Raw genomic sequence first — 20,931 nt, forward strand, 5'->3', positions numbered from 1 at the left:
AGAAACTTATACAGAGCAATAGTTTCTAACCTTTTCTGGATCATAGAAAGTTATAAACCCTTCCCCCAGAAAACCAGTAAATATACAAAATATCACCTATGTTTTCATGGTGTCGTGAATACTCTGAAGTCTATGGACCCAGGCTAAAATCTTTTGATTGTAATAGAATCAGGGACATAGAAAGGGAATGGACTGACTATTCTTGGGGATGAGGGGGAAGGGGTTTGGGGGGTACGGGAAGAGATTGGACAATAATCGTGCACCTATGGATGAGGGCAGTGGGTGGGGAGTGAGAGCGGAGGGTGGGGTGGGAACTGGGTGGAGGGGAGTTATGGTGGGAAAAAAGAGGAACCGATGTAATAATCTGAACAATAAAGATTTAATTTTAAAAAATAAAAATAGATATTTTATTGATTTTTTTTTTACAGAGAGGAAGGGAGAGGAATAGTTAGAAACATTAATCAGCTGCCTCCTGCACACCCCCTAATGGGGATGTGCCGGCAACCAAGGTACATACCCTTGACCGGAATCGAACCTGGGACCCTTTAGTCCACAGACCGACACTCTATCCACTGAGCCAAACCAATCAGGGCCCAGGCTAAAATCTTGATGTAGGGAACCAATGAGAATGATTAATAGAGCACAGACATGAACTCGTGCAACAAAGCAGATAGAAGAACTGAAAAAGCACTTTGCAATCTACTATTTTCTATGCAAGGAGGTGTTAAAGAGATTCCTAGTTGTCTTTTTAAATAATGAAAAGGCATGTAAATGCTGAGGATATCATGGAATTAGAGATGGAAAGTCATCTAAGCCAGTGGTTCCCAAAATAGCTAAGTAAGGTTGCCACCTGTCCTTCCGTGGTAAGGTCTGTTCTTTGTTCTGAGAATATATATTTCTTATATATATTTTTATACAGAGTAAATGTGTAATACACTGTATTTATGTGTAATAAGTATATAATATTTATATATACACATGCTTATATATTTAACAATATATTTTCACGATTTTATAGAGCAAGAGAAAGATGATGACTTTTTATACTTCTATACAATTTTTTAGTGACCAAAGGATTAGCTAGGTGGAAAGAGGAGAGACACTTTTTGAGATCAGACATATAAACACACAGAAAGTTAAACAATACGTGGTAGTGATTATTGCTGTGGGCTGTAAAATCTGAGCATGCAGAGAAGAAAAATCTTGTAGGAGGAAGGGGAACAAGTGAAGAATTTTCATATGCACTTGTACAGTGGGGCCTTGACTTACGAGTGTCCCGACTAACGAGTTTTTTGAGATACCAGCTGTCTCTCAGCCAATTTTTTGCATTGAGTTGATAGAGTAATTTGAGTTAACGAGCTCCTTAACAAGCTCAGTCTCGGAACGAATTAAACTCGTAAGTCAAGGCCCCACTGTATTTGAAGTAGGCCGCAAAAGATAAATAAGATTTATATAGCAGAGAGGAGGAAGAAGGACAGTCTGGATTGAGTAAGAAAGTACTTAGCAAGTAGTATGTGGACCTCATCTGACTAGAGCGGTAAGTTTATGAAAGAAAATTATAGTAGGTGTTGGTACCTCTTTAAGGGATAAGGATTGCTAGTATATTAAGTGACGAGTAGAGGCCAGAACCATGGAGGAACTTTGAAGAATGAAGGGGAGAGAAGAGAAGCCAAAGAAAAATATGGAAATTGTTAAAGTGTAGGTACACCAGCTTGTGTTATTGTGGTAAAGCAAGAAGACAGTTCCAGAGGGAAGTATAATAATTGATGCTAGATGCTTCATGGAGGTTAAGAAGAGTACCAACAATTGCCATAACCAGTTTGGCTCAGTGGATAGAGCGTCGGCCTGCAGACTGAAGGGTCCCAGGTTCGATTCCAGTCAAGGGCATGTACCTTGGTTGTGGGCACATCCCCAGTAGGAGGTATGCAGGAGGCAGCTGATTGATGTTTCTCTCTCATCAGTGTTTCTAACTCTCTATCTGTCTTCCTTCCTCTCTGTAAAAAATCAATAAAATATATTTTAAAAAAAAGAAGAGTACCAACTGACAGTTCCTCAAAAGTTAAATATAGAGTTCCATATGACCAAATAATTTCAGTCCTAGGCCCAAGAGAATTGAAACATACTCAAAAACTTGTATATGAATCTTCATAGGCGCATTATTCATAATAATCCAAAAGTGAAAACAACCCAAATGTCCATCAACTAAGGAATAAACAAAAATATAGTATGTCCATACAATTCAACCATAAAAAGAATGAAGTACTAACATTATGCTACAACATGGATGAACCTTGCAAACATCATGCTAAGTCAAAGAAGCCAGACACAAAAGAACACATATTGTATGATTCCATTTATATGAAAGGTCCAGAATAAATTTACAGAGATAGAAAATAGATAATTGGTTGTCAGGGGATGGGGGGAGAGGAGAATGGGGAATGACTGCTAATGGGTATGGGATTTCTTTTTGCAGTGATGAAATATTCTGGAATTAAGTATTGGTGATAGCTGCACAACCTTGTAAATATACTAAAAGCTCCTGAATTGTACACTTTAAAGTAGTGAATTTTATGGTGTATGAATTGTATCTCAATTAAAAAAGGAAGACTGCAAACTGAGAAAAGTATATTTATCAGCTAGTTTGGGTGAGGAAGTTACATAGCAATGAAAGTTATGAAGAAACTATTAAAATATTGCTCATGGAGGTTTTTAACTAAAAACCTATTGGGGACTGTTTCATAGGTTCAAATAATATCCTATATAATAAAAGGGTAATATGCAAATAGACCAAACGGCAGAACAACTGAACAACCAATCAAAGCATAATATGCTAATGATATGCTAAGGCTGCTCAACCGCTTGCTATAATGTGCACTGATCACCAGGGGGCAGATGCTCCAACTGGTAGGTTAGCTTGCTGCTGGGGTCCAGCCAATCAGGACTGAGTGAGATGGGCCAGACATGCCCTGGAGCCCTCCTGTAATCCATCCCCAGCCTGATCGTGCATGTGCACTGGTGGGGTCCCTCATCCTGGCCTGTGCCCTCTCGCAATCCAGGACCCCTTGAGGGTTGTTAGAGAGCCGGTTTCAGCTCAATCCCACAGGCCACTCCCCTTGAGAGGGCACCAGAGGCAGGGCTCATGGCCGGCAAGCAAGCAAGCGCTGCTGTGGCATCTTGAGCCTCTCCTGATCGGGACTGATTGGGTGTGAGCTTGCAGCAGGCACAGTGGGGCCAGAATGAGCAGGAGCGAGAGTGGCAGGTAGGAGCTGCAGGTGGCGTTGGACTGCGGGTTTCAGCCCGATCCCTGCAGGCCACCCAGAGGGACCCCACCCATGCATGAATTTGTGCACTGGGCCTCTAGTGTGTGTGTGTGTGTGTGTGTGTGTGTGTGTATAGCATACATCAACCACGAATATTAAAATGAACACATGTATCCATCATCTGGTTTAATAAACATAACAGTAGTAAGATCTTTAGAGCCTCAGATGATCTTCCATATTCCACATTCCTCTCCTGCCCCTACCCAGCTAGTACCCTGAATTTTGTGTTGTCATTCCTTTGCTTTTTCTTCAAGGTTAGTTCCCTTCTCATCTGTAACTTCTTAATTAAAAAAAAAAAAATTTCAAACCTATAGAAAAGTTGAAGGATTACAATGAGCCCTAGCCAGTTCTAGCCAGTTTGGCTCAGTGGATAGAGCATCGCCCTGTGGATTGGAGAGTCCCAGGTTCGATTCCAGCCAAGGGCATGTGCCTGGGTTGCTGGCTCAATCCCAGTACAGGAGGCAGTCAATCAGTGATTCTGTCTCATCATGTTTTTCTTTCTCCCTCTCTTTTCCTCTCTGAAATCAATTTTAAAAAAAATTTTTTTTTAAGGACTACAGTGAATACCCATACAGGGTGGGGCAAAAGTAGGTTTACAGTTGTTCATAATAACAGTAATATAAGAATAAACTGTGCTTCACATACTCACACTGTAAACCTACTTCTGCCCCTCCCTGTATGTAACTTCTTCACTTAAATTAACTGATCTAGCCCTAACTGGTTTGGCTCAGTGGATAGAGCGTCAGCCTGTGTACTTAAGGGTCCCAGGTTCGATTCCAGTCAAGGGCACATGCCTGGGTTGTGGGCTTGATCCCCAGTGGGGGACATGCAGGAGGCAGCCAATCAATGATTCTCTCTCATCATTGATATTTCTATCTCTCTTTCCCTCTCCATTCCTCTCTGAAATCAATAAAGATATATTAAAAAAATTAACTGATCTGATTAACCTTTTGGCACATTGATAAAATGGCATGAGCAAATGCTTGTGATCTAATTTTAATTGCATAAAACAATATAAAGTCATATATATAGTATAATCTCAACCATGAAGGAAAATAATAAAAAGATGTGGTTAAAATGTTAATAGTTGTTTCTGCTGAGTGATAGAAATAAGAATGATTTTTGTTTTGCATCTTTATGCTTCTCTACCTGGAATTTTTGTGAAGAGCACATATTCTATAGTAAAAAGAAAAATGTTTTAAAAATTAATTTTAAAAATATATAGAAAGAGACAATTGTAGATAGTGAATACCATTTGTTCATAAAGTGGGGTAGTTCCAAAAAGATAGTTTAAACTAATATGGAAAATAACCCTGGAAACAGACCACATACCTGAAGGAATTTCTTTATCTCCAGGGTTGCTTCCACATTCCCCCATTTTGTGTGAAAAGGCTTGCTGTATACCCAGTTCTACTTCCTCACTGTCATCTGCTTACCTCCTGATCATTCCACCCATTCACTGAAAATTGATACCTGGTTCAGTCCTGCCCTCGACTTCCTAACCAGAAACCTTTCTCTCCATTTTGCTTCTGGCAAACACCAAACATTTCCCCCTTTTGACATTGCCTTGTAACTGCTACTTAAAAAAAAAATCCTCACTCAAGGATATGCTTTTTTATTAATTTGAGAGAGAGAGGAAGAGGTGGTGGTGGTGGTGGGGAGGGGGAACGTCGATCAGCTGCCTCCCATATACACCCCAATCGGGGATTGAATCCATTACTAGATATGTGCCCTGACCAGGAATTGAACCTGCAATCTTTTTTTTTTTTTAAGAATTTTTAAATTGATTTTTAAAGAGAGAATGGAAGGGAGGGTGGGGATGGGGGGAAAGAGAGAGATAGAGAGAAGAGTGAAACATCGGATTGGATTGGCTGCCTCCTACACACCCCCCACCGGGGATTGAGCCGGAAACCTGGGTATGTCCCCTGACATGGAATCGAACCAGCAACCCTTTAGTGCCCTGAACAACACCCAACCAAATGAGCCACCCAGTCTGGGCAACGATTTCTCTATAGTTTTCTGTTAACTAGCTAGATAGAAGTGCCTTGCTTTCCATCTATTGTCAAGGCCCAGTTGTTTCAGCAAAATTGCCCTGACACCTTTCCCAGCTGATTAACTGTATTTTAGGTTATAGTTTTGTCATGGTGAATGTTAGCTCCAAGCTGGCTTCCTCTTGCACTTCTGCTCACTCTTGGGCCTTTCACCATCTAGCTCTCCAGACAAGGAGCGTTTTAGACTATATTCCAAAATTGTGTAACTCCTACATTGTATTCCAAAGCCAAACAATGAAGTTACCCACTCCCTCCATCAGAGAGTTTGAGTTTTGGAGTCTAGTAGCACCTAGAATCCAAGTTCTGTCACTAACGGTGAACCTGGGCAAGCTCAGTTCCTTCATCTGTAAAACAAGGATATTAATGCCTACCTTACATGGTTGTAGTGAGGATAAACTGAACTAACTTAGCCCTACCCAGTTTGGCTCAATGGATAGAGCGTTGGCCTGCGGACTGAAGGGTCCCAGTTTTGATTCCTGTCAAAGGCACATACCTTAGTTGAAAGATTCTCTCTGGCCTGAGCCCTGGTTGGGATGCCAATCAATGTCTTTCTCTCACATCAATATTTCTCTCTGTCTTTCTCTTTAAAAATCAATGGAAGTATCCTTGGGTGAAGATTAAAAAACAAAAACAAACCTGAACTAACTTACATAAAGTTCTAACTATAAGGCACTCAATAATTGGTAGCTATTATTCTAAACAATCAAGTTTACTTAATATTAGCCATTTCTCAACTCAGAGAGATTCACTTAAGATAATAGTAAGGTGAGGGAATTCATGATCAGAGTTATGATAGCACCTTAAATTGAAGAAGCAAGGTGCTGATTTTAGTTACTCTTATCCCAATAGTTGGGCCATTTTCCTTGCTTTAGTTTATGTAAATAAACAAAACTCCAGCATGATATGAAACAACTCACATTTTACTAAATGCAAATAATTTTCCTAATGGAGGCACAAACACTTTTTAAAAATAATATTTTTATTGATTTCAGAGAGGAAGGGAGATGGAGAGAGAGAGAAACATCAATGATGAGAGAGAATCATTGTTCAGCTGCCTCCTGCACGCCCCCTACTGGGGATCGAGCCTGCAACTGGGGCATGTGCCCTGACCCGGAATCGAACCTTGACCTCCTGGTTTATAGGTTGAAGCTTAACCACCGAGCCATGCCAGCCGGGGCACAAACACTATTGTTAGATCAGAAAACCAAATGTTAGTCACAGATATGGCCTACTGATTTTCTAATCAAGGCAAATGTTACCTGGATGCCTAATAATGCCAAATCTCGGGATATCCCAAGGAAAGCATTCCTTACTAAATAGAGAGGGGCTAGCGCACGGAGAGCGAAAGAAAACTAACATTTTCCTGTGCCTGTTCCAAGGACCATTTACACTGCTGGGCATTTCCCCGTATTTTATTTTAATCTTAACAACACTGGAGGTTGCTTCTTTTTAAGTGATTATATCCCGGTTTATGCCTATTGTCCTTAGTGACGCTGTACTTCTGTTACCTATATTTTATGGTTAAATGGAAACTAAAGGAAGGAAAGGATTCTGTGCATGGTTCAAAGCCAGAACACTCCTCCCTTCTGCAGTTGGATTTCTTCAGTGGATATCCCATTCATATCTCATCCAACTACAACTCTAATACACCACCATTTTGCTGTTTGCTAAATTATGGAAACTCAAGTCCTTATCTTATTTGACCTCTATGTAAGTTTTCACACTGTTTACCACTCCGTCCTCTCAAGTATCCTCTCCCTTGCTTCCATGGCACCATGTTCCTGGGTCTCTCTCACCGCACTGGCTTTTCCTTCGGAGTCTCCTTCTCCCCTTCTTTAGATCTTGTTCCTCCCAGGCCCTGTACTCAGATCACATTTCATTCTTGAGGTGATCTTATCTTTGACTTTAGCATTAGTTATTCTGCTGATGATTCACATACCTATAACTCTAGCCCAGAGCTCTCTTCAGGATCTAGTGTCATATATCCAGTAAGATCTAGACATCTGTATTTGCATGCCCAAAGTTACTTCATACAGCTAACTAAAAATAGATCATCTTCCTCTCCAATCAGATTCCTCTTCTAGCATTCCCTTTCTCCATCAGTGGACTTACCATCTCAGTCATGCTGTCCAGAAACTTGGGTGTCATCTTTGACTGCTCTTTATGTCCCAGACTCCCTCCAGTAAATTACTGAGTTGTACAATTCTTTCTTAACTTCAGGTCATATTCTCTGATCCCCACTGCCACTAACTTAGTTCCAGCTACCTTCATTGCTTTCCTGGACTGCTGCACTAGCAATTAGACTCTGTCTCCACATTCTTCCCCTCACTTTTTCTTCCCTCCAATCCATTCTCTTGACATATAGTCAAGTCACTTTAAAAATCATGCCATTCTGTATAAAATCCTTGACTCTGAATATACTGTAAAATGGTGAATTTTATAGTATGTGGATTATATCTTTTTAAAAAACACACAAAAACAACCTGGTTTACAAAGCCTCCCATGACCTGGTCTGACCTTAATGTCTCTCCTTGTCCATCCTTCCAGGACCTCCCATCTCCTCTTAGCTTTACTCCTCTTTGCATTTCTGCTTCTGAGCTCTCCACAAACTGTCTCACCTCTAAACTGTGCTTGTATGCCATTTATTCTTTCTCTTTACCCTCTTCTTCCTCTTTACTTGGCTACCTCATCCTTGTCCTTCAGGTCTCAGTTTGAGATGATGCTTTGATAAAAAGCCTTCCCTGATCTCCCCAGACTGGGTTTGGGTGTTCTTGAGACATTTCATACTTAGCCCTTTTGTAGCATTCACCACATTATATTTGTTAATTTTATTAATATTGATTAATTTTTTAAAAATATATTTTATTGATTTTTTATAGAGAGGAAGGGAGAGGGATAGAGAATTAGAAACATCGATGAGAGAGAAACATCGATCAGCTGTCTCCTGCACATCTCCCACTGGGGATGTGCCCGCAACCCAGGTACATGCCGTTGACCGGAATCGAACCCGGGACCTTTCAGTCCGCAGGCCGACGCTCTCTCCACTGAGCCAAACCGGTTTCGGCTAATATTGATTAATTGCTCTGGGCTGGGCACTGGGCTAGGGATGTGGTCCCTGCCCTCCTAGAACTTTAGTCTCAGAAGGAAGGAAGATGGACATTAAACAATAAACTAAATATTTGATTGAGAAAAAAAGAATTCATGGACACGAACAACAGTGTGGTGACTGTGGTGGGGGAGGTAGGGGAGTGGGTGGAGGTGGAAGTGGGTATATGGGGGATAAATGGCGATGGAAAAAAATAATAAAATAAAGGGAAAGCCCAGCTAGTGTGGCTCCATGGTTGAGCGTCGACCTATGAATCAGGAGGTCATGATTCAATTCTGGTCGGGCTGGATCCCCAGTGTGGGGTGTGGAGGAGGTAGCTGATCCACGATTCTCTCCCTCTACCTTCCTCTCTGAATTCAATAAGAAATATGTATTTTTTAAAAGAAAAAATACAAAAGCAAAAGCAAAAAGCTAAATATTTGAATTGTAACTTACGATGTTTTAGGGCAGCCTGAGAGGGTGTGATAAAAGATTTGTTATAATTGAAGGGATCAGGAAAGACTTCTCAGAGAAAGTACCATTTAAGCAAAGACTTTAAGCAGCAGGAGTTGGCCAAATGATGAGTGGAGACTGGAATGTTGTTCCATGTAGAGGAACAGCATATGAGAAAGCCCTGGCAGAAAGGTGCTTTGGGCGATTCCAGGAACGTAAAGGCCATTGTGGAAGACAGAAGAGCATGGAGGAGCCAAATCATCACCTTGTGGATGACAGTAAGGGTGTCCCTACATCCTCTTAAGAGGAATAGGAAGTCTTGGCAGACTTCAAAGAGGAGAACTTTTCAGCTTTTCTGGGCTGTTGTGTACAAGTGAAAGCAAGATGACAAGAGGCTCACAAATTTCCCTGAATGTCCCACTAAACTATAAGCTTCTGGGGGCAGAAATTGTCTTATTAATTAGTGTATTCACAGAGTCCAGCACTACATGACACTAGATGCTCAGTATTATATTAATGAATTGAATAAATGGGAGGTGGGGTCAGGATTCCAACTTAGGTTTTCAAAAAGGGCTCTACTCAACTATGGACTCCCCACCTCCCACATACAACCCTTCAAAGACCACTTCTCCACCCACACCCAAGACTATTTGGTTATCCCTCCTTTTGCCTCCAATGCATCTGGTTGATTATATTTTCCAAAAATGACCATCATAATATTCAACATCCAAAATGCTCTTATTACAAAATAATTTTGACACTCTTCCCACTGAGAAGTGAGGTCTGGTTCCCTTCCCTTGGATTTGAGGCAAGGTGATACAAGGTGATTCAGCTTCCTCTTGGTTCGCTTGGGATACTTGCTCTTAGAACCCAGCCCCCATGATATGAGGGAGCCCATCCTGCCTCACATAGAGGCCTACATGGAAAAGAACCCATAGCCAACATCAACTTGCCAGCCATGTGAGCCATTTTGAAAGTGAATCCTCCAGCTTCCAGCAATCCACCCAATTGACACCTTTTGGAGTGGAAATGAGCTATCCCACTAAACCCTGCCCGAATTACAGGTTCATTAGCGAAATAAATGATGGTTGTTTTAAGCCATTAAGTCTTGAGATGGTTTTCTTAAGCAGGGATAGGTAACTGGAACAGCATCCTATGTTTATCATGCAGGGAGGTGGTGCAACTCAGTAATTGTGGGTGGCCTATGACTATCTGGTTCAAAGCCTACCTCTGCTACTTACTAATTGTATGACCTCTGGCAAATCACTTAACCTCTCTGTGCTTCAATTTCCTCCTTTTTTCAATGTAAATAAAATAGGACTTAAGTTTGTTGTGAGGATTAAGTGATAATGCAGGTAAATGCAGATTTATAGGTAATACAGAGCAATCTTTGTGATCATCTCAGACAAGCCTTGATCGTTCCACCATTCTTCTCATGTGATTCTAGTTTTTGTCTTTATAGTACTTTTGGTATTTGTGTGTGAGTGTGTGTGTGTGTTTACATATGTATGTATATACATACATATACAAATATAGTATACAGCATTCAGTACTGTCTGAAATGTCTACTTGTTTATTGTTTCCCCACCAGAGTATAAGTCCCCATAAAGCAGGAGACTTACTTGTCACTTTCACTGCTGTATTTCCAGTATGTGGAACGGTGCCTGGGACAAAGTGCTTAATAACTTTTTTGTTAATGAATGGATGAATAGCATGTTCACACTTCTTGTGGAAGACATCACTAGTTCCTACCCAGTATCCATTCTCTCCTTCCACAGTAGTGGACCCTGCTTTTGTTGTGGATGTCAATATAAAATCCTGTCCCAGATTCCATTGCAGATAGGGGTTACTGTGTAATGTATTTCTTATCAATGAGACATAGTCAAAAGTCTGCTAAGGATGCCTGGGAAATTTTTTGCTTAATATAGGCATTGCCCTTTCTTCCTTCTTCTTTTCCTCCTTCCTGCCCAAAATCCAGGCTAGAAGGAGAACAGCCCCAAAGACCATAAACATGAGAACAAAAACAGAAGCTACCTGAGATGTTAATGAATTATCTAGTGGAGTCACTATACCACAAACATTCTATGTGAGGAAAATTAACCCCTCATAGTTAAGCCCCAGCAGTCAGCCTTCTGTTACTTTCAACCAAATACATTCTCAACTATGGTGGAGTAATAGCAACCCTCTAGGCTGTTTATTAAGGGCAAGGGAATATTTCATCTTCCTTACTACAGTGGGGCCTTGACTTACGAGTGTCCCGACTAACGAGTTTTTTGAGATACCAGCTGTCTCTCCGCTGATTTTTTGCATTGAGTTGATAGAGTAATTTGAGTTAACGAGCTCCTTAACGAGCTCGGTCTCGATCGAATTAAATTCGTAAGTCAAGGCCCCACTGTATTCTATAGAAGGATTAGAAGAATTTACCAGCACAAATGATATCACTCAGGTCTCTTCAGCTCCTCCAAATAGTGAAAGTGGGCAAAAAGCAAGGGATACCCCATTATCTGAATCTATTTGGCTCCTGAGTTCAGTCATTTTAAATAGTGGGGGTAACGTGTGCCATTCATTCCTGAAACCGACATGTATTTCTTGTACTCTTGGCCAGGCATTATATGGCATCAGATGACTGAAGCTGGATGCCCAAGTTCCCACTAAACATTAAGCTCCCAAAGGGCAGGAGCTGAGCTGCTCCCAGTAAGAGATTTAATTCTAGCAGTCTCTCTGCTATCTTGTTCCTCATCTCAATCTTCTTTACCTCTGACCCCACTGCAGTGGTCTGACTTCACTTATTCCCATTCCCCAGCTTTTGTGTGTGTGTGTGTGTGTGTGTGTGTGTGTTTCCCATGTGCCTAGAATACTCAGTACTTGGACTGCATTATCTATTTGTATTTTGAATTCCTCCTAATCTTTTACTTCCAGATTATTCAGATTTCAAATTATCTGCTTTCTCTACAACTAAATCTCCATATGCTCCTGCTGGTCCATCATAAAGTGGCTGTTCTCCCAACATGAAACATCTGTGTGGTTTACTTAAACTCAGCTGTGGGTGCTGGGTGCATTAACCTGATCCTGATGTCATGGCTGGGTGTTGTGGTCCTAAGCACAAATGATCCCCTCACTCAGCTCCAAGGTACATCCAGACCAGAAAATGAGACAGTAGTAAAATGTTTCAGACTAATCATAAACTATGCCCAAAAGAGTAAATCTTTAGGAATTGCTGCCATGGGAACACAGATATAACAGGTTGAGGTAGACTATTGAGACAAGTGCCAGGAATCCTAGGATGACACTATATTGTCACCTTTCATATTTTACTTTTGAAGGTCTATTTTTTGTTAATCCTTACCCACGGATATTTTTCTGAGGATATTTTTCCATTGAGTTTTAGGGAGAGTAGAAGGAAGGGGAGAGACAGAGAGAGAGAAACATCAATGTGAAAGAGACACATCCACTTGTGCCCTAACCGGGACTCATTTCGAGGTATGTGCTCTTGACTGGAATCGAACCTGGGACCCTTCAGTCCGTGGGCCGACACTCTATCTACTGAGTCAAACCAGCTAGGGCTGAAGGGAGGGACGGGGAGGGTATCTTTAAAATATTTGTGTGTGTGTGTGTGTGTGTGTGTGTGTGCGCGCGCGCGCGTTATTCAGGGGCAGGAGGTTGGTCCAGTTTGAGAGACTGATGGAAATTATAGCACCTTTCTTCAAAATAATACACATCTGTACACATACACACAATATTTAGAAACCATTTCTGCAGGTCCAGGTTAAGAATCCACCTGTGATTCGCCATGAGGGTGGAAACTTTTTCAATAACATAATTTGGTCCTTTATGAGGTACAATTTTCATTTCTCTTTTGTGTGTGTTTTATCCCATTGAGCAGGCAAGCTTCCTGCAAGGAACATTAAAAAACAAACAAAAAAAACCCTTTTTATTACCCCTAGTGATGTATGTATATAGGGCCGAGACTTGTGGGAAATATTTGAATATTTGCCAATTGAGTCCTTTGAAGCTGCTATGATTTACTGTGGAAAGGCAGCTTTCAATATTCTGCCACCCCACTTCCCTCCAGAACAAAAGAGACCCTATTATACTCAATGTTCTGTTTACTTTATAAGTTTTAGGCCAAGGCATTATTTACATACTCTTCATACAAACATCCAGTCTTGGACATTTAGGGAACATAGTAGTGCCTAGTGGAAAGCTTTATAGCCCCCCACCCAAAACAGTAAATATTAATAAACAAATGCACTCTATTACCTTAAAAATCTGTGGTCTTTATTCCTTCCATAGCTCCATGCCTCACCCCATGCATAACCACACCTGTAATCAGATCCTCTACTTATCCCATGGTTTTTTTAAACATTAATTAAAATTTTTTTGTTTTGTTCATTCTCACACCAGGATATTTTTTCCACTGACCTTTAGAAAGAGTGGAAGGGGGAGGAGGGGTCAGGGGAGAGAAACGTCTGTTGGTTGCTTTCTGCATGTCCTGACCAACGGATCAAATCTGCAACCAGGTATATGCCCTTGACCAAGAATGGAATCTGCACCTCTCCAGTGCGAGGCTCTAACCACTGAGAACACAGGTCAGGGCTGAATTTTATTTCTCAAACTACTGTACATTCCTTTCCTGGTATGTGCTTGCAGGAAAAAAGGAATAAACCTAATGCTAATTGAATAATGGCCTGGTAGTTTTTCCTTTTTTTCAGATCCTTCCCTCCCACCTATAAATTTCAAAAGGGCCCTCTTTAATCCTAACCTCTAGAATTTGAAAGTGTTTTCCCTCCTCCAGTCCCCTCCCTGACTTTGTAGGCAGTTACAGCCACCTAGTGGCCATATGGGAAATGACAGATTACTCCAAAAAGCTGGTGAGAGGAAGAACCTCATGGAATAATTTTTGGTGTTAGATCTATGGAGAGCAAGGAAAGAGAAACCTGTGGATAGAGACTGTAGCACAGGACCCAGACATCCTATTTCTTGGCCCCACCTTGCCTCCTAGGATGCAACATCCCATTCACTGGTTATTATAAACAAATGAATTCACTTAACATTTGAGTTCATTCAATCAAAATTTATTGAGCAGCAACTGTGTGCCTAACACTTGGAATACAGCAAGAAATAAGTTGGACACGATTAATGCTCTAATGATATAGTCTAGCAGCCAGCTAGCCAGCCAGCCAATTACATCCATAATTTTAACCCAGAGGTGATGATAGCTTGGAAAAAGGAAGATGGATTCCAGAGATATTTAGGAGTTATAGTCTACTTGGAGAGTGACTGGTTGTGTGAGGAGAGGGATGTGTTTCTGGCAACAGGTATTGAAGTAGGAGACTCTGGAAGAGGGACAGATCCCATAGGCATAGGTCCTGAGGATGCATAGGCCTACAACAACAACATAGCTTTGGTTCTCAAATAGTTTAGGATTTAACTGGGCAAACATGATGCACACAAAACAACTGTAGAGTTGATTAAACATCAAAATGGTTCTGGTAATTCATGGACTCTAGCAATACATGAGACTAAAAGAATCCCTCAATCCTCACTTGTGTTCAGGTACTGCTGAAGCCAAAACAGATGTCTCTACCTTTGTCCATGCCTTTCATAGTTGGCCCTTCAAAAAACTCCTATGGCCCTAGCTGGTTTGGCTCAGTGGATAGAGTGTCAGCCTGCGGACTGAATGGTCCTGGGTTCGATTCTAGTCAAGGGCACATACCCAGGTTGAGGGTTCAATCCCCAGGAGGGGGCATGCAGGAGGCAGCCAATCAATGGTTCTCATCACTGATGTTTCTCTCCCTCTCCTCTCTAAAATCAATAAAAACATATTTTAAAAAACACAACTCCTATGCAGCCCACCCAATGTCTCGCAGGGGCCACCTTTGTCTGCTCTGGGCCCATGTCAGGAAGATGCACTATCCCCTCTCTGCTTCTTGTTTGCCTGTTACCATCAGGAAATTCACCTGTTATTCTCATTCTCCTTCCCTGCTTACATTAAATGGGACCAAATCCAGTTCTCTTTTGGTCCTCGGGAATTTTGACTTAATTAGCTCCTCTCTTTACATTACCCTGTCAAGCCCCTTATTGTAGAAACAATATCTTGCAAAGTCAACCCTGCATCCTCACATTCCCTAAGAGGTGCAGGCCCATACTGTGCTATTTGCCGCCCTTTTGCTCCACCATCTAAAGTGTCCCACTCCAAAGGTCCAACTCTAGTTTTTCCTGGAACCAGTATATACCCACCTCTTTGCCTTGAAAACGTCAGAAGAAAAATTGTGCTATGGGATTAACCAAGAAGTAGTCTCAATAGCTATTGCTCAGCTGACACTTAACCTCGCTGCCTCCTATGTCTCTGCATACCTCTGCTAATAGCTGCAGAAAAAAACAGCTGACTGCACAATAAGCCTACAGGTTCCCATTGCGTAATGAGCCTAGGACATTGAGATATTCCCTTTACAATGAAAAGAACATGGACTTTGAGCAGACTTGGGTTTACCTCCTGATTACTAACTAGTCTGCCTTAGTTCTATTAAATCTTGCTAAACTACAAAAGACTTATCTGTAAAATAGTGGTAATGTGTAGTTATACTAAACAGTGTATAAAGCACATAATATAATATCTAAACTGAATGAATTCCCTGGTAACCATTCACTTCCTTTCTTCCCCTTGGGTTTCAGCTGGCAAATACTATTCAGAAGGGAGATTAGCCAGTTTTGTGTGGCCAATGATAGATATTTCCTATTCCATCTTCCTGCAGCCATCCCATTTCCATCATTGCCAAAAAAAAGTCATTCCATCCCTCATCCTTGTATAGGATTTCTCTTTCTCTTATTATCAAAAAGTTCTACCTGAGCCCTAGCCTGTTTGGCTCAGTGGATAGAGCATTGGCCTGCGAACTGAAAGGTCCCAGGTTCGATTCCTGTCAAGGGCACATGCTCAAGTTGTGGGCTTGATCCCCAGTGGGGGACTTGCAGGAGGCAGCCGATCCATGATTCTCTCTCATCATGGATGTTTCTCTCTCCCTCTCCCTTCTTCTTTGAAATCAATAAAAATATATTTTTAAAAAAGTTCTACCTGAACTCTGTCCCCTTCTACATCTCCTTAGTCCAAGATATTTTGTCTTCTTGTATCATTTTAAAAAATTAACTTCTAACATTCTCCCTAATTTTCTCAGAGTAAATTATAATGGACCTGTGAAATAGGGCCTTTATCTTTCATAAGGGGATGGGAACCACAGGTCAATTCCCAGAGTAGAATGGAGGTCTCGGTCCAGGCACTCCCCCACCCCAACCCCATCTCTTTTCCTACAGGGCACAGAAACAGCCAAATTCAAAATATGTCTTGAGTCTGCATAAGCACATATCTCCTTTCCTATAGCTCTGTGAGGTCATCGTTGAAGTAGAGCAGTATTGCAGGTGTGTGGAGTGTACCGTCCATATTGAGATAATCAAATTCTTCCTCCTCATCCCGGATCCCATTCTCTTCCAGGGTATATTCCATGTTCAGGTTCTTCCCTTCATATTTCCATGTGTAGCTGGCAGCATGTGCATTATAGGGGAGATAGCGGTGTAGGATTTCCCACATTGATTCTAGGGCCCCCACCTGGAGAACACAAAAGCACCCCACTCCTAGAATTCTGGGTGGAACACACATACACACACACACACACACACTCCAAACAAAGGCCAAGAGCCCAAAAAATGAGCTGGGATCAGAGTGCCTCCCTTGGCAGATAGCTTCAGACACTCCACAGCCCCAGAAATGAAGTTGGAGCTCCAGCATGCAATGAGTGGCACTAACGACCTATCTGTCTGTGTGGCAGCCACTTCTAATAAATGGCCCTAAAGGTCAAAGTCATGTCACTGCCCCGTAACTTCATCCCCACAATAGACTATTAAGAGTCCAATTGCATTTGCTGTCCAAAACACAGCATGTAAGGTTTCCATGGACCACCAGCACTAAGATACATAAATTGCTGCCCTGAACTTCTAAAGGGGTCTATTACACCCTGTGACTCAGCCACTGGGGACCGGTGGTCTGCTTTCCTGGCTTGTACCTAAAAGGGGGTGAAAATAAAGCTCTCACCGGTTTGGGAGAGTTGATGGCCTGAAGATCTGCCTGGAGATTTGCTGGGGTTCCCAGTTCCCTCTAACCTGCCCCCAGGCATCAGTTCTCACCTCCAGTGTGTGCTCCTGCGACGTGAGTGTGTTAATGATTCGGATGTTCCGGGTCTGGGCGGACAGCCGACCCACTTCATAGCGCGTCCCCTGCCACCAGGGCTTCCCGAAATCATTGGCCCAGTCGGAACGAGGCAGCTGAGGTGGGACATGCAGAAAGCGGCCCCGGGGGGTGCGGTATCTCTGGGCACCAGTCAGCGGATCTATGTACATTCGGATCTTCAAAGCAGGTTTGGGGGAGGGAGGTGGGAGCAGTCACTATCTCGGGCTTTGGCTAGCCCCTCTTTTTCCTCCCCATCCTCACTTTCCAGTGCTTCCCCCCGCCACACACACACACACACACACACACACACACACACCCAATACCAGGCAGAACTCACATCTTTGGTCTTTGGGTCAAACCAGTGGCTGATGTCCTGACCCGCAACTTCCACGATGGGTTTCAGCAGCAGGTCTCCTGGGAAGGCACAGCCGCCGTCAATGCTAGCCGCCCGAGAACCAGACACCCACAAACACCCCGCAGCGGACCGAGAGTGGCCCTTACCTTTGTGTTTTTGTGCCAACGGCGTTAGGTCGTATACGGATCCCAGGTAAGACACCCAGAGGTCGTCCGGTTGGTTATGTTGGGCCACCTCAACCGGCGTGAAATACCGACGCCGGAAAGTCTCAAAGTCTGGCCCGGCAACTAGGCCCCGGCGCGGCATGGCTCTTGCTCTATTGGTCGCCGGCTCCTTTAAGTTTCTTCCTCGCCCCTCAGCACACGCTCATTGCTACATCCTCCCTCATCCTGGAGCTAAGACCAGAGCGTTTACCCGCTGACATGGAAACCATTGTCCCTTTTCAGCCACCGTCTAGAGGTCAAACGCTGGGTGGGCGAAGAGTGGCGTCGATCCATGGGAAACGTAGTTTGCTTCCCGCTTTCAAATAATTGAGTTACGTCCTCAGGAGCTCCGGGGAGAATTCAGAGTGGCCTGGGCTACAGGGGATATTTAGGACAGACTTTTCTCGCGAGGCAGAAAAACAAGGGAGAGTTGTGCGATTCTGAAAAAATATATTCTTGCTAAATTCCAGGGTTCTTAAAGAATATGTAAAAAAAATTAGAGGTAAAGTTTCTCGCGATATCTTAATACATCCGGCATAATAGAACTCAGTGAGCCACAGCGCCGGAAAGTAGAAGCTCGCGAGATCTCTGCAGTTGCCGAAGAGAAGAGGAGGAAGAGGAGAGGTGATCTCGCGAAAGAAAAGCTGCCGGGAGAGCTCGCGAGATCTCAGACCACCGGACCCGAAAGGTTCTTAGGGAGTTGAAGGGCCTGGAGGCGGCCCCGGAAGAAATGGCGGGAGCTGGGCCGACCATGCTACTACGAGAGGAGAATGGCTGTTGCAGCCGGCGTCAAAGCAGCTCCAGCGCTGGGGTTAGCGCGGGCTTGGGTTCCGAGATTGAGGGGCAGTCGGGGAGCAAGATGGGGGGGATGGTGGGGGGACTGCAGCTCCCGGCAGCCTCTAGGATTCGTGTGAGCGCCCCGCGGGCTGTCGGGAGCTGTGGTTCCGTGGGCGGGCAGCAGCCTCGGCGGCGCGGTCTGAGCGCGTGTACTGCCCCGCGCAGGACTCAGACGGGGAGCGCGAGGACTCGCCGGCTGCGCGCGCCCGGCAGCAGCTGCAGGCGCTGCTCAACAAGACTATGCGCATTCGCATGACAGATGGACGGACGCTGGTCGGCTGCTTCCTCTGCACCGACCGCGACTGCAATGTTATCCTAGGCTCGGCGCAGGAGTTCCTCAAGCCGTCGGGTCAGTGCTCGGGGAATGCACCGCCTGGGAATGCGGTGGAGCCTCACTCAAGGCATTTCCCCTTTAGTGCCTGGCTGCACCCCTTATTTTGGGAGGCTAGAAGTCGTGGCTCAAAAGGGGCGGGACCGACGCTGGCTGGCCTCCCTGATGTTTTGACCCTTCTTTCCAGATTCCTTCTCTGCTGGGGAACCCCGTGTGTTGGGCTTGGCCATGGTACCCGGACACCACATCGTTTCTATTGAGGTGCAAAGAGAGAGCCTGGCGGGGCCTCCCTATCTCTAACCATGATCGCGCATGCCTTTTAGACTTCATTAAACTTGTAACCCAAGTGGCCTGTGTGTGTGTAGCTGGGATGCCTGGACAGAGATCGCACTTCCCACCCCTAGAAGGGAGGTTTATCTGAAGTCAGAAGCACTGTCAGCCCTCCTTCCACCACCTAGACTTCCAGGAGTGCCACAGGTCCCCTCAGGTTCGCGGGCGGGGATGGGGGACAGGCTGAGCTTCGGACCAACAGGTCCCAGGGTGGACCCCTCCATCTTCCCTCCCACGCTGCTGCTCCAGAATTGTGGCGGGAGGGGGTGTCATCCTGCTCCGGAAGGTCCATTGTTTCCCTTCCCGGCCTGGCAACACCGAGTTCCTCTAAGCTGGGGTCAGAGAACGGGCTCGGGTCCCCAAGGGGAGCAGGGCAAGCGACAAAGTCCAGGCCCTCTCCACTCTATTGATGGGGAGGTGACTTTGGGGTCAGGGACAGAGCTTGGGTCTGGTCAGGAAGAACAGGCTAATGCGATAAGGGAAGGCCAAGAGGCTGGAGGATGCTCCCGTCTGCACACTTGAGCCACACCCCCCTCCCATGTTGTTTCCTTCTCCTGGGCACATAGCAGTAGTGATAGTATTTGTACCGCCCCTCTGTTCACAGGATCCAAGCAGCACATTCAGTTCATTAATTCTTTATTAACGTGTGGTCACTCCTTCCCCTCCAACCTCACCCATCAGCCCGTAAATACTAGCGGAGCTGCCGGAAAAGGAGGCACCAGTGAGGTTCAGTTGTCTATTCACAAGATGGGGGGGTGGGGGGGAGTGTGTGTGCAGGGACCAGCCCAGATACTCAGGATTCAGACATGGGTAGTAAAAAGAAAGGGTTTTCTGGAATGGCGAATTTTCACCAACATTGGGTCCACAGATGCTGCAGTTTGCCAAGGGGATGCTAGGACTGGCTTAGGCAGGGATGGGGCAGGGTAGGTCGGAAGACCCCCAGGCTTCAAGTCCTTGGGCGGATTGAAAAGGAGGGCATTCGTTGGGGTTGTTCTTGACTCGAGGGTCCTCAAACCCATACCTTTCCTGACGTGGGAACGGCCTGGGACCCTGGTGAGGCCCGGATTTGCCGCAGCTGCGGGGAGCGCCGGCGCCGATAAAGGGCTCGGCTGTAGGGCACGAGGCAGTCGGCCAGATGGAGGCGCAGGCAGAGGCGGCGGTAGCTGGCCAGAGCAAGGACGAGCAGCGGCACGAGTAGCAGGAATCCGGTGACCAGCAGGGCCGTGAAGCCTGGGTCCCGCAGGTGCGCGGTGCAAGGGGGTGCCTGGGAGCGCAGAAACTGTAGACGAGGTGTCAGGCCCAAGCCGAACAGCCCAGGCGAGAAGTTGTGGCCCATAAACCCCGCACCCGTCCTCACACGCACACCCTGGGGCGCCCGCTCACCTGGGAGTGGCAGAGGAAGCCAAAGCTTAGCATGGTGACAGCAGGCAGCAGGATGGTCCCCAGCACCAGCGCCAGCAAGAGGAGATTGAAGGCGGCCACCAGCAGATTCTGGGCGGTGACCAGCACAGCACAGGCCCAGCAGTCCAGCGGGTCCCGGGGCTCCGGGCCGCCGTTGGGAACCGGTCTCTGCAGCCCGAGGACATCCGCCATGGCCTGCCTGGCTCCAGCCCGCCTGGCAGCGGCCCTTATAGCCCTCTTTCCTGCCCCTCCCCCGGCCCGGCCTCTCCCCACCCCGCCCCCCTTATCCTGGAATGCGGCTCCAGGAGTAGGCACCCCCCCAGACCAGAGCTCTGGACATTCCACAG

The 20,931-nt window shown here is 44.9% G+C and overlaps 3 protein-coding genes across 11 annotated transcripts in view; 1 reads left to right on the forward strand and 2 right to left on the reverse strand.

Moving 5' to 3' along the window:
• NAA38 (N-alpha-acetyltransferase 38, NatC auxiliary subunit) overlaps positions 1-19,199 on the forward strand; it is a 25,555-nt gene extending 6,356 nt beyond the window's left edge. For 3 of the 7 annotated variants that reach the window (XM_070395082.1, XM_070395086.1, XM_070395085.1), the window contains exons 3-6: positions 17,534-17,674; positions 18,156-18,496; positions 18,688-18,871; positions 19,041-19,199. In XM_070395082.1, coding sequence (XP_070251183.1) covers positions 18,416-18,496; positions 18,688-18,871; positions 19,041-19,153 — 378 coding nt within the window. In that variant the 5' untranslated portion in view covers positions 17,534-17,674; positions 18,156-18,415 and the 3' untranslated portion in view covers positions 19,154-19,199. Of the gene's footprint in view, positions 1-17,490; positions 17,675-17,968; positions 18,497-18,687; positions 18,872-19,040 lie in introns of those variants that run through there. The other 4 variants (XM_070395083.1, XM_070395088.1, XM_070395087.1 and 1 more) reach the window with 4 other exon arrangements.
• On the reverse strand, positions 13,969-18,488 carry CYB5D1 (cytochrome b5 domain containing 1). Of its 3 annotated transcripts, XM_070395080.1 has the most exons (4): positions 17,629-18,485; positions 17,465-17,541; positions 17,085-17,303; positions 13,969-16,509 (listed from the first exon to the last, which is right to left on the reverse strand). In XM_070395080.1, the coding sequence occupies exons 1-4, from the start codon at positions 17,786-17,788 to the stop codon at positions 16,279-16,281; spliced, it is 687 nt and encodes a 228-aa protein (XP_070251181.1). In that variant the 5' UTR covers positions 17,789-18,485; the 3' UTR covers positions 13,969-16,278. The 3 variants fall into 3 exon arrangements, with proteins under 3 accessions (XP_070251181.1, XP_070251180.1, XP_070251182.1); XM_070395079.1 differs by having other exon boundaries at positions 17,465-18,488; XM_070395081.1 differs by lacking the exon at positions 17,085-17,303 and having other exon boundaries at positions 17,465-18,488.
• Positions 19,200-20,100: 901 nt separating the features above from the next.
• On the reverse strand, positions 20,101-20,819 carry TMEM88 (transmembrane protein 88). The gene is made up of 2 exons (XM_070393579.1): positions 20,567-20,819; positions 20,101-20,462 (listed from the first exon to the last, which is right to left on the reverse strand). The coding sequence occupies exons 1-2, from the start codon at positions 20,774-20,776 to the stop codon at positions 20,193-20,195; spliced, it is 480 nt and encodes a 159-aa protein (XP_070249680.1). The 5' UTR covers positions 20,777-20,819; the 3' UTR covers positions 20,101-20,192.
• Positions 20,820-20,931: the final 112 nt, after the last annotated feature.

The sequence above is a fragment of the Myotis yumanensis genome, unplaced genomic scaffold (genome assembly GCF_028538775.1).
Source record: "Myotis yumanensis isolate MYYU_CA2020_CCGP unplaced genomic scaffold, mMyoYum1.0.hap1 SCAF_16, whole genome shotgun sequence".
In the NCBI taxonomy this organism is placed as follows: domain Eukaryota; kingdom Metazoa; phylum Chordata; class Mammalia; order Chiroptera; family Vespertilionidae; genus Myotis; species Myotis yumanensis.

Excerpts from the sequence above, each read along its gene's own strand:
- CYB5D1 (XM_070395079.1), bottom strand. The coding sequence starts at position 17,788 with ATGCCGCGCCGGGGCCTAGTTGCCGGGCCAGACTTTGAGACTTTCCGG. Across the intron at positions 17,304-17,464 it reads TTGACCCAAAGACCAAAGAT|ATCCGAATGTACATAGATCC; the intron begins GTGAGTTCTGCC and ends CCTGCTTTGAAG. Across the intron at positions 16,510-17,084 it reads CGCAGGAGCACACACTGGAG|GTGGGGGCCCTAGAATCAAT; the intron begins GTGAGAACTGAT and ends TGTGTTCTCCAG.
- TMEM88 (XM_070393579.1), bottom strand. The coding sequence starts at position 20,776 with ATGGCGGATGTCCTCGGGCTGCAGAGACCGGTTCCCAACGGCGGCCCG. Across the intron at positions 20,463-20,566 it reads GCTTCCTCTGCCACTCCCAG|TTTCTGCGCTCCCAGGCACC; the intron begins GTGAGCGGGCGC and ends CCTCGTCTACAG.